The sequence below is a fragment of the Trachypithecus francoisi genome, unplaced genomic scaffold, assembly GCF_009764315.1.
Source record: "Trachypithecus francoisi isolate TF-2019V2 unplaced genomic scaffold, Tfra_2.0 Lachesis_group12, whole genome shotgun sequence".
Taxonomy (NCBI): domain Eukaryota; kingdom Metazoa; phylum Chordata; class Mammalia; order Primates; family Cercopithecidae; genus Trachypithecus; species Trachypithecus francoisi.
In genome coordinates this window covers 24,983,989-24,996,841 of record NW_022681457.1, presented here as the reverse complement: position 1 = coordinate 24,996,841, position 12,853 = coordinate 24,983,989, and the positions used below count along the sequence as shown (strand labels likewise).

Below are 12,853 nucleotides of genomic sequence, written 5' to 3'. Positions count from 1 at the left end.
ATCTCTTGAACACGGGAGGCGGAGGTTGCAGTAAGGTGAGTCCGCGCCATTGCACTCCAGCCTGGGCGACAGAACAAGACTCCGTCTCAAAAAAAAAAAAAATTAGGCAAAAGATTTAAATAGGCTTCTCTCTGAAGAAGATAGACATATTGTGCCAGCAAGCACATAAAGAGATGCTCAATATCATTGGTCATTAGGGATATGCAAATCAGAATCACAATGAGACACCACTCATATCCATTAGCATGGCTATAATCAAAATGATGGAAAATAACAAGTGCTTTCAAGGATATGGAGAAATTGAAGCCTTCATATATTATTAGTGGGAATGCTAAATGGTGCAGCTGCTGTGGAAAACTTTGGTGGTTCCTCAGTGAGTTAAATACAGAATTGCCATGTGACTCAGCAATTCTACTCCTGAGTATAGACTCAAACAAAAACTTGTACATGAATATTCACAGTGGCACTATTCACAACAGCCAAAAGGTGGAAACAACCCAATGTCCATCAACTGATGAATGATGAACAAAATGTAGTGTATCGATACAATGCAATACTATTCAGGCATAAAAAAGAATACAGTTCTGATACAACATGGATGAACCTGGAAAATATTAAGAAGCTAGACACAAAAGACCACATATTATATGATTCCATTTATATGAAATATCCAGAATAGACAAATCCACAGAGATTTGTAGAAAGCAGATTAGTGGTTTGAGGGACTGGGGGGAAGGGAAAATGGAGAGGGACTGCTTTGGGTATGGGATTTCCTTTCACGGTGATGATCTTCTGGAAGTAGACAGTGGTGATGCTTGCACAACAGTGTGAATGTACTAACTCACAATGTAAAATTTATGCTATGTGTACTTTACCACAATTTTTAAAAATTAAATATTTATTTGAAAAAATGAATTATCAGTCAGGCACAGTGGCTCATGCCTGTAATCCCAGCACTTTGGGAGGCCAAGGCAGGGGGATCATTTGAGGTCAGGAATTCGAGACCAGCCTGGCCAACATGGTGAAACCCTATCTTTCCCAAAAAATACAAAAATTAGCTGGGCATGGTGGTGCGCATCTGTAGTCCCAGCTACTCGGGAGGCTGAGGTGGGAGAATCGCTTGAACCCGCAAGGCGGAGGCTGCAGTGAGCTGAGATCACGCCATTGCACTCTAGCATGGGTGACAGAGTAAGACCCTGCCTCAAAAAAAAAAACAAAAAAAACCATGCATTATCCCTACTTGTCTTTAGTTCTTCTCCTCTCATTTTTTCTATTTTTTTTTTCCTTCGTTTTTTGAGATGGAGTTTTGCTCTCATTGACCAGGCAGGGAGTGCAATGGTGCAATCTCAGCTCACTGCAACCTCCTCCTGGGTTTAAGCAATACTCCTGCCTCAGCCTCCCAAGTAGCGGGGATTACAGGCATGCATCACCACACCTGGCTACTTTTGTATTTTTAGTAGAGACGGGGTTTCTCCATGTTGGTCAGGCTGGTCTCAAACTCACAACCTCAGATGATCCGTCCACCTGGGCCTCGCAAAGTGCTAGGATTACAGGCGTGAGCCACCGCGCCTGGCCCATTTTTTCTTAACCCTACCTAATCGGGCTTCTTCCTGCATTGCTCCACCAACACTGGCCCTACCAAAGTCACCAGTGACTTCCATATTGCTAAGCAAATAATATGTTCTCAGCCCTCATCTTATTTGACCTATGAAGCAGCATCTGATGCAACTTACCACCTCATTTCCTTAAAACACCTTCTTTTTATATATATATTTTTTAAGTTCTGGGGTACACGTGCAGGACATGCAGGTTTGTTACATAGGTATACGTGTGCCATGGTCGTTTGCTGCACCCATCAACCTGTCATCTACATTAGGTATTTCACCTAATGCTATCCTTCCCCTATCCCCCACCCCCCAAACAGGCCTGTGTGTGATGTTCTCCTCCCTGTGTCCATGTGTTCTCATTGTTAACTCCCACTTATGAGTGAGAACATGTGGTATTTGGTTTTCTGTTGCTATATTAGTTTGCTGAGAATGATGGTTTCCAGCTTCATCCATGTCACTGCAAAGGACATGAACTCATCCTTCTCTATGGCTGCATAGTATTCCACAGTATATATGTGCCACATTTTCTTAATCCAGTCTATCATTGATGGACATTTGGGTTGGTTCCAAGTCTTTGCTATTGTGAACAGTGCTGCAATAAACATAAGTGTGCATGTGTCTTTATAGTAGAATGATTTGTAATCCTTTGGGTATATACCCAGTAATGGGATTGCTGGGTCAAATGATTTATAATCCTTGGGGTATATACTCAGAAATGGGATGGCTGGGTCAAATGGTATTTCTGGTTCTAGATCCTTGAGGAATCGCCACACTGTCTTCCACAATGGTTGAACTAATTTATACTCCCACCAACAGTGTAAAAGCATTCCTATTTCTCCACAACCTCTCCAGCATGTTATTTCCTGACTTTTTAATGACTGCTGAGGCAGGAGAATTGCTTGAACTAGGGAGGCGGAGGTTGTGGTGAGCCAAGATCGTGCCATTGCACTCCAGCTTGGGCAACAAGAGCAAAACTCCATCTCAAAAATAATAATAATAATAAAATAAAATAAAATTGCAACCTCTACCTGCATCCCATCCTCCAGTACTCCCAATTACTCTTGCTCTGTTTTGTTTCTCTGTCATGGTATTTATTACCTTCTAACACGCTCATTTCTTCTTCTTCTTATTTTTGTATTAGTGTCTATCCTTAAGAATGATAGCTAAGAAGGCAGGGATTTTTGTCTGGAATATATCACAAGTGCACAAAACAGTGCCTGAAAAATAGTAGGCACTCAATAAATATTTATTGAATGAAATATTTGTTTAATGGTATAATTAGCTGGGACCACCAGGTCAAAAGGAACTTTCATTTAATTCTTTTTTTTTTTTTTCGAGACAGAGTCTCACTCTGTGCCCAGGTTGGAGTGCAGTGGTGCGATCTCGGCTCACTGCAACCTCCACCTCCTGGGTTCAAGCAATTCTCCTGCCTCAGCCTCCTAAGTAACTGGGATTACAGGCGCCCGCCACCATGCCTGGCTAATTTTTTTGTATTGTTAGTAGAGACGGGGTTTCACCATGTTAGCCAGGATGGTCTCGATCTCCTAACCTCATGATCCGCCCGCCTCGGCCTCCCAAACTGCTGGGATTACAGGCTTGAGCCACCACGCCTGGCCCAAAAGGAACTTTTAATGCAAACTGTAAAACCATTTACCAAAAATAGATTAAAGCCATGCACCGTTACAAATAATCTAGGTGCATTTGTAGAAAATGAACCCCTAGAAGTTCAGTGTCTCAGAACTAATCTGGTCATACTATAAGCCCTGAATGAGCTGCCTTTCTATGAGCATAAATTCTGGGGAAATATATTAATACATGTTTGAAAGTAATGCCTCTCCACAATTTCATCCCCTGGTACCAGTGATTTGTCTAGGGTCAGCCTAGCCTCATAGAATAGTGGTAAGCTCTACAGGTTTGGGCCTCAGGGGATGGCATTAAGCAGTCTTCCCAGTCTACAATGATATGAGACTGTTTTATTTAGAGCCAGGAAGCCTTCCACACAGGGCAGCCCAGCTCTGCACTAAGGTTTTAGTCCGAAGCTCCACCTAGTAAAAGCAATACTGCCTGCCATTGGTCATTGGTCATTCTGTACACATATCTTTCACAGGATTCTAGTGAACATAGGGTGAGGGGTAGAGCAGTAGTGGGTTGGGACTGACCTGAAGGAGGATTTCAGAATTCCAAAGGGTTTTATGCAAATACTATTTTAACATTAGGATATCATACTCCCAGCTGTCATCCACTGCTGTCTATGAACACCAGGAAAAAAATTTAATGCTTCTAAAACAAAGTAGTCTGATTACAGATTGCCAGTAGGGTCTAAACTAAGTTCGTGGCAAAAAAGAGAAAGAAGGCAACATATAAAAGACCACATGGAAGTAAATGGAAAGAAGAAGACTACTGAATAGATGTGGAAATCAATGAAATGAAAAAAGCAAAGATGACAAACAGGCTCCAATCTGACGAAAACCTCTTTGAAGGCTATATTTTTTATTAGCATGTAGAAAATATAAGTGAAGGAACAGGAAGAAATTAAAATTACGTCAATAATATTCTACCAAAATTTTTCAGTTTAAAATACATTTTATAAAGAAAATCAAAAATTCTGGGAAAAAACATGACTGAAATCATTTTATGCAAAGATATAACATTTGTGTAGTTTTGTTTTGCATTCCAATGTATATTTGTATGTAAATTATAAAGTTATATGATAAACACATAATAAACATATACTTAAAACGTTTCTACTTACAATGATACCAAGAGAATGGATTTTTCATGTACTTGGAAAGAAAATAAAAAGAATGATAGTGCACAGCTAACCTTTAAGAAAAAAGGGGAAAATGAGATATAACAACTTGTGAAATAGCATATCAATTATGAATCTAAATAAAAATCATTTCAAATGAAAGTTGAAAGTTTATTAAAGCTTCTATTTAGAAGTAAAATACAAGCAACACTAGTATGCATATTTTAATCAAATTTAAAACTTGAAATATTTTTTCAAAAGCAATGATTATAAAGCTTTATTTAACCATCTAAGTTCATTATAACTCAGTTATTAATAAACAGAACTAGTAAATATCTTAGATACAACAACCATACATTCATCCTCCCTTGGAATCTCGGACAACTTAAATTTAAAAGCATGAAAGACAAGAAGGTCAGAACCTAAAACCGGCAAAACAAATCTATTTTGGTCTTTTAAAACATGCACTTCAATAGAATATATTAATGTTTTATAAATTAATCATGTGCTATTTGGAGTTTTAAATAAAAAATTATCTATTTTGAGAAGTTTATATGCTGCAAATTAGATATGGATAACTATCCAGTTGCTCAAGCAAAAACCTTGAATCTTATCCATGCTACACATCTATCACATCAACAAATGCTTTCTACAGCACCTCCTAAATACAATATCCATCCATTTCTCTCCATTCCCCTCTGCTAAGGGTGGCAGAGGAGTGGTCAAAGCCACCCTCCATCTTTGTAGTACTGCAATAATCTCCTAATTGGTAATACTCCTGCCTCTTGATAGTTCATTCTCCAAACAGCTACCATATTAGAGCATGTAATTTTCCTGTTTAAAATCCTCCAATAGCTTCCTATTATACTTAGAAAAAAAATCCCAATGCCTACAAGATCTGGTTCCTGCCTTCCTCTTCCAACTCATCTCTTATATCTCCCTCACTCATTTTACAGCAGCCACTTCATTCCTCTCCTTTTGCCAAATGTGTTCCTGCCTTAAGGAAAAATAAGATTCTATCAAGTCAGGGCCCAGATCTTCTTGTGATTGGCTCCTTCTGGTTGGTCATTCACTTCTTGGCTCAAATGTCATTTCTCTAGAAAGGTTTCCTTTACTCAATCTAAGTGTCCCCTAACCCCATTCAGTCAGCTCTCTTTTCACATAACACTATTCACTTTTTTTTTTTTTTTTTTTTTTTTTTTGAGATGGAGTTTCACTCTTGTTGCCCAGGCTGGAGTGCAGTGGCACCAATCTCGCTCACCGCAACCTCCGCCTCCCAGGTTCAAGCGATTCTCCTGCCTTAGCCTCCCAGTAGCTGGGATTATAGGTGTGCACAACCATGCCTGGCTAATTTTGTATTTTCAGTAGAGACAAGGTTTCTCCATGTTGGTCAGTCTGGTCTTGAACTCCCGACCTCAGGTGATCCACCCACCTCGGCCTCCCAAAGTGCTGGGATTACAGGTGTGAGCCACCACACCCGGCCAACACTACTTTCTTCATAGCACTCGTTAACCCAGATGCTTTCTTGTTAATAGATTTATTTTGTTTATTGTCCATCTCCTGCCACTAGCATGGAAGGCCCCAAGTAAAAGAGCAGGGATGTCGTCTGTCATTCCTTTACATGCCAGTACCTAGAGGAGGACCTGAAATATGAGAGGGCACTCAATACCTGAAAAATTAAATATAAATCCTTTTGCTGCTATACATATACCAGTATTCATGCTATCAGTTACCTCAATTATAGATTTATATTGAGATATAATTCAGGCAAACATGATTGAAAGGAAAATACTTTAAAAATAATTATAATGGAAAATGTTCTTAAAACTCTCAGAAGTATACAATAAGAATTCAAAGCATGATTAACAAAAACAAAATCAGAAAAATCTTACATTTAAAAAGTTTTAACACAATGGCTTCTTTTAAAATATACCAAACTGAGAAAAATTAGAAAATCAAGAAAAAGAAAATGTTTTTTCTGGCTTATAATCCTAAAAGTAATCATCTCTAACACTGCTGAAGTTACTCAAACTCTGAAATTCTATTCCATTATCTTTGAAATATACATGTATTTAGCATTCTATTTCCTAGAAAAACAACAATCTATCACAAGCTTGAAAGCTATTTCAGGTTAAGCCTACTGAAGACATCAGAGCATCACACCATATCCATTCTGTTCTAACTACCCAACAGAATAGTAACAACAGATGACTTGGTATGCTCAGAGTCCATTCACAGAATCAAACAACACAAATCACCCATAAAAAGATAATTAAAAAGAAAAGACAAACATAAAACTATCCTTTTTGCATTGTGGTAATGAGATGCACTTTTGAAGTATTTCACTGTTATGTTCTTTTCTGGCTTGTTTTTATCCAATGTACTTAAGTGGCAGTCCCAGACTTGGAACCCTAATCTCTAAATGTTGCCTCATGTAAGTCCACTAGGACTTACTGTTTTCATAAACTAAATGTCCTTGATAGTTTAAAAGGTATTTTTAAAATGTCATTTTATAGATCATAGCACACAGGAACAAAATTTTAAATGCCACAGAAACACAACCAAGAAGACTTTGTAAAGCTACTCAGAAAAATCCTAAACTATAGAAAATGCACCTAGTCGATCTTCAAACTGACATAAGTCATCTTCCTAAAACAGAGATCTGCCCCCCCTTCTCAAAAATATTTTTTAGTTTCTCTTGCACATAAATCAAATTCCAAACCTTTTCAACCAAAATATTCAAGGTCTTCAATAATTTGGTCAATGTTTACCCTTATCTTTCACCATATCCTCTCCTACTCTCAACACCTATACATAAAACCCACACAACTTATACTGTTTAATAGCTATTCCCAGAATATCCTGTGTCCTTTCCCACCTCTGGACCTTCAATTTCTTCCTCCTGTTTTGAACTTCTCTTCTGCTACATAACCTGCTGTTCTAAGTTTGCCCCACTTTCAAATTTGGGCTCAGATCCCTCTTGCCCTAACCAGCATTCTAAAATCTGGCCCCAAGATAATATCTCCCTTTCCCACACCATCTTAGGACTTCATTTGTACCTGATAGAACTTAATACCATCTGTTTTATAGCATAACTATTTAAGCTACTTAAGTTCATTGCCACTGTTTTCTACTTTGTAGTCCCTCATTAACTAATACAAAACAAATTAAATAGTTGAATTAACTGAAAGACTATTGATTGCTTAACTTTGTGTCCCACACAGAAGCTAAGTATGGGAAACATCCAATAAATGTCTGCCAAATAAATGAATGTCTTGTTTCTCAGCCCCATAAATCCTGTTCAGAGTAAGAAATTAATTTTTAAAAGATCAGTTGTGGCAAGAATTAAGTATCTAATGTAATGAAAAACTTACCAGTGTAAATTTGAATCCTTTGGAAGAGGGCTGAAGTATTAATTTTATGCATGCAGGAAGCAGGCTCAAAAATGTAAAACAAAAGCTAAAAAAATTAATAAAAATCAAATATTTGTCTTCTTTGTAGAGGTATAAATCTAGCTTAAATAAGGAAATATTTTTTAAATATAATGATCATATTATTTATCAACTTAAGTTGATTTCAAACTATACTTTTATTTATTAAATTTAAAGATGAAATAACATTTATATAAAATCTACACACTGATAAATATATATACTTTAAAAATAAATGATTACATAATATAGACCAAACATGATAAGCCTAAATATTGCTTCTGTTATTTTAGTATTTAATATCATGCATAGAAAATATACAAAGATATATAGTTGAAGGTCAATTATCAAACACTCAAAATAAGAAAACATAATGAAGTATAAGAGATAATGCTATATCTGTAACACAAACATTCATAAACTTTACTCACAAAAGAGTCTCTCTAGCCATCATTTCACAAAAGTTGACTATCTGATTTTCAAGCCCATGGTAAATCATAAAGAACAAGGTGGAAAGGGAGCAGGAAGCTACTAGAGCTTCTCCTAATGATGGCTAATGCTTGTGAGGAAAAAGAACTAGAAAAAGCAGACAGACTCAACAAGCAAAGTGGCCTGGAACCATTTAGTACTATGGGAAATAGCCCCTGAAAGCCCTGAAAACAAGTATATAACTGAATACAATAACTGATTTTCCCACTTGTAGGTTTTGACTTGTCAACTTGGCTAGGCTGAACTAATGTCCGCAGAATTCCCTTCCTGTATGCCTTTGTTAGGGTGGGCTACAAGGGAAATTCTCTGGCCACACCCATCTCATCTCCCAGTTATTTGAACACTAGTCTGCTGTGAAAGAATTTTGCAGATGTAAAACCCCTACTCAGTTGATTTTAAATTAATCAAAAGGGAGCTTGTCCTGAGGCACCTAACTTAATTAGATCAAAGCCCTTTAAAAGTTGGCTGAGGCCTTCCCTAACAGCATCTGGGTCTTAATTGCTCTTCCTTCCCCCTAGATATTCCCTCCTGACTGGCTGCCTTGTGACTAGCCCCTACTACTGTACAAGCCAATTCCTTGTCATAAATTCACACACACACACTATGCAGTGATCTCCTACTCCTACTTCTTTGACTGATCCTGACTGATATACACTGAATATCACGACTCTTCAAAATAATATTAATCGTATTTAAGGTACTCTCTGTTCAAGGAGAGAACAAGGTAACAATTCAGAAAAACTTTCACATAAAAATAATTCAAGTTGAAGAGTTTTATTGTACAGAGCAATAGGTCTAAGTTACGTGGAAAATCCACTAAAGAAAAACACCTCGGCTGGGTGCAGTGGCTCACGCCTGTAATCCCAGCACTTCGGGAGGCCGAGGTGGGTGGATCACCTGAGGTCAGGAGTTCAAGACCAGCCTGGCCAAAATGATGAAACCTCATCTCTACTAAAATACAAAAATTAGCTGGCCATGGTGGCCGGCGCCTGTAATCCCAGCTACTCTGGAGGCTCAGGCAGGAGAGTCACTTGAACCCAGGAGGCAGAGGTTGCAGTGAGCCAAGATCAAGCCACTGCACTCTATCTCAAAAGAGCCAGACTCCATCTCAAAAGAATAAAAAAAAGAGAAACAGAAAAATACCTCATTCCCTAATGATGCCAAATAAATGAAATAATACCATAATGCTTTTAAAGAGTAACTTATAAAATACTACATACAAACTTTGTTTCTCTTACCTCATTATTAATTGGATGTGACGTGGCAAAATATCCCTAATCTTCAGAAAGACATTGAAACTGCACCAAATATTGGCTACTTTATCCTTAAAAGAGACGTGTTAGCTTTACATTCTGGTGTAATTGAAAGAAGTATTAAAACCTATGAAGTACAGCCCATAATCTCTAATAAATTTTTTGAGACGTGAAACTTTTAGTCACAATTATAACTAAATAGATTAAATCCTCCAGGAACATATATGCGCACACTGTCTCAAGCATTTTTCATTTTTGTGCAGGGCAGTTGATCAAAAGCATTGGCCCACCATAATCCAGACATTCCCAAATACTTAATAGTTTTCAAAGAGTAATGCACTATCCCTGAATACTAAAGTCATTCATCTTTGGAAATTTTTCTAAGAAACGTTTTTTCTGTAATTTATAGAATTATATATTACATTTGACCCATTTTTATCACACAACTGAATTTACTTAGAGTAACCTGCTAGCTACTAGCAATGACCAGAGCTAATTGCTAATAAATCAAAAAGTCTAAAGACATTAGCAGTTGGGCTAGGATCACTTTCAAAATTAAGTTTGTAACTACAGCTCTCATGCTGGTGAAATCATTCTCTACACAGCTGCTTGACTTACAGCTGTGCAGACTTAACATCAAAAAAGTAACTATCACTGACAACTATACTATCCCACTTTCCTCTGCTGGATCAAAGAAAATGCTCTTCAGATTTTGAAGGCAAGAAGTGAATGGAAGAGACTGGCAACACCATCAAACATGTCTGATACTCATTTTTATAATTATCATGATAAATGCCATTTCTGAAATGGAAGGTAAGGCAAATAATTAGGCAGCTTACATAGAGAGTTAAACTATTCCTTACGTAAGTGTTAGAGGTTATATAAAGAACAGGTTAGGAAAACAATTTTCAAAGTTCAAATCACAGTTCTGCTACATGCTAGTTACAGGAATCTTTGACCTCAGTTTTCTAATCTGTAAAGTGGGGACAATAGCTACCACAAAGCTACTGTAAAGATCAAATAAAATTACATGGAAATGTCTGGCACCTGCTAAGTGGTGGTTATAACAATAATGATTATTATCATCACTACCATCATCCTGTTGGCATACAGTCACACATTTCTGTTCCTTCACAACACCAAACTCCCATCTTAGTTGCTTTCAAAATGCTGGTTCCATCTTCCTATAAGTCCATTGAAAGATATTCTATAGAAATGTATATATTCAAAACTTATGAAGACATGCTTTCAAAATTCTTTTTAAAAGAAATGTTAGCAAATTATCTATAAATATGTTGTTTCTGTCTAACTTTATTAAAAGGCCTTTTTGTTTCAGAAAAATGGTTTGTTTAATTTAATTACCAAATCTAAATGATCAAATTATTCACATAATAAAAGTTTAACAAGAGTGATTAAACTAGCATTAAATGAAATGAAATGAAAGAGTCTCATTAAAAATTACTATGGATGAACGTTACATATCTCATAAGAAATTATGAGATCTTCCTGAAGCAAACATGATTATTAGTTTTACAAATAATTTCCTAAGACTGAAAACAGAATATAAACCAAAAAATTACACAGCTGTTAAAATTGTAGCTGAAACTTCTCATTCTGTCTTTCATTACAAACCCTATTTCATTACAAAAACATATAATTGAATTATGGATCTGATGATGGCATAAATATTACCTGTTGATGTAATGTACTAAAAAATGCCAGCTGAGCTAGGGGTAATATAATGGATTAAATAACTGGCAAGGTGCACACACCCTGTTGTCCCAGCTACTTAGGAGGCAAAGGTAGGAGAATCACTTGAGCCCAGGAATTCAAGGCTGTAGTGCACCATGGTTGCCCCTGTGAATAGCCACTGTGCTCCAGCCTGGGCAACAGCAAGATCCTGTCTCAATCAACCAATTAATCAATCAAGCAATAACTGGCAAGGAATGATTACAGGAGGAAAGTAGGTGAAGTTCCTATTCCTTGTGTCTTCTACATGAAACCCCTAAAGGTCACAGGTAAGGTATAGTAACAGAAAGGAGAGGAAAGTTTTTAAACATGCCTCAAATAATCCACGATCAACTGGGAAGAGTCTTCTTAGAACCTGCAGGGTTTGTTCCTTTTCTGTAAAGAATGGCAGCCAGCAGAGAACGAAGGAAGCCACAACAGTACAAGCTAGCTTAACTAGCAACACAAACCTAAAACAAAAACAAATGTAGGCAGTAAGATAGGGAAAGGTTAGTAATTCTGCAAAATCAACCTGAGTCTCACTGAACATAATACATGCAAACATATAGTAATGCCAAATCTATGTTACCAATATAGGCTTAAGATGGGAGTCTGCTCAAATCAGAGGTAAAAAAAAAAATTCACTGCACTTCAACAAAAGGACTGTTATCACCATCCTAATTAACATTTATGTTAGATATCATTCGTATAGGAATAAGGGTATGCACTCATGAAGAAAAATATCAAATGGGGATGTATTTTTAATAAGTACATAATGTAGTAAGCTCTAAAGCAATAAAATCCTACAGCAAAGTTCTAACTAGCCAATACACACTACCAGTAAATATGCATGAATTGAAATATTTCTCTAGTAAGGAAAATTTAAAATAAAACACAGAACATGACTTAATCCCTCTCTTCCCACATACCCTATAGCCAAAGTATTTATAAGAAATCACCAAAAGGCAAAGTGAAAGATCACCTTACTCCAAGTAAGTATGCCAAAAACATTATCTGAAGTACAGTTTTGGATTCTGGTGTTTAAAAGTCACTCACCCCTTTCCTTTGAGGCCTTTTTTAAAACACTTGCCAAGTAAAAAGCAAAAAAATGGCAAGGAGTGGTAAAGTTCCATCTGTTTATAATTTACAGCTAAGCAAAATGCCAGTGACCCTAGCAGGTCCCAGTCACAAGATACTCCAAGAACACCCCACAAAGCAAAGCCAAGACTCACAGAATTATATTTGTTCCTGTGTCAAGGAAATTACCTTAATAATCTTTTAAAAAGATAGAGCTTTTAAAAAGCAAATCACATAAGAGATACGCTCTATGAAATGCAAGCTCATAGCATATCTCTTATGTGATTTTAAAATAACATATACAATGAAAGCTATTTCCCAATAGAAATTCAAAGTACTGAAGTGATAAACATGAAATTATGTATAATAGCATCAAATACATTAAATCTACTGCTAAACAGCAACGGATTTGTTTTGGTTTAAAAGAGCTCTGAAGATTTAAAACATAGTTTTGTTTCTGTTAGATTACTTCACAATATTATTATAACATACCAAAATCTAGAGAATAAAACAATGATC

General features: G+C 36.7%; 1 protein-coding gene across 4 annotated transcripts in view; it reads right to left on the bottom strand.

Annotated features, from left to right (window-relative positions):
- ALG6 (ALG6 alpha-1,3-glucosyltransferase) overlaps positions 1-12,853 on the bottom strand; it is a 69,587-nt gene that overhangs the window by 14,384 nt on the left and 42,350 nt on the right. For all 4 annotated transcript variants that reach the window (XM_033225136.1, XM_033225134.1, XM_033225137.1 and 1 more), the window contains 5 exons: positions 12,314-12,499; positions 11,592-11,727; positions 9,515-9,600; positions 7,731-7,815; positions 4,360-4,430 (listed from right to left, as the gene is read on the bottom strand). In XM_033225136.1, coding sequence (XP_033081027.1) covers positions 4,360-4,430; positions 7,731-7,815; positions 9,515-9,600; positions 11,592-11,727; positions 12,314-12,499 — 564 coding nt within the window. The remainder of the gene's footprint in view (positions 1-4,359; positions 4,431-7,730; positions 7,816-9,514; positions 9,601-11,591; positions 11,728-12,313; positions 12,500-12,853) is intronic.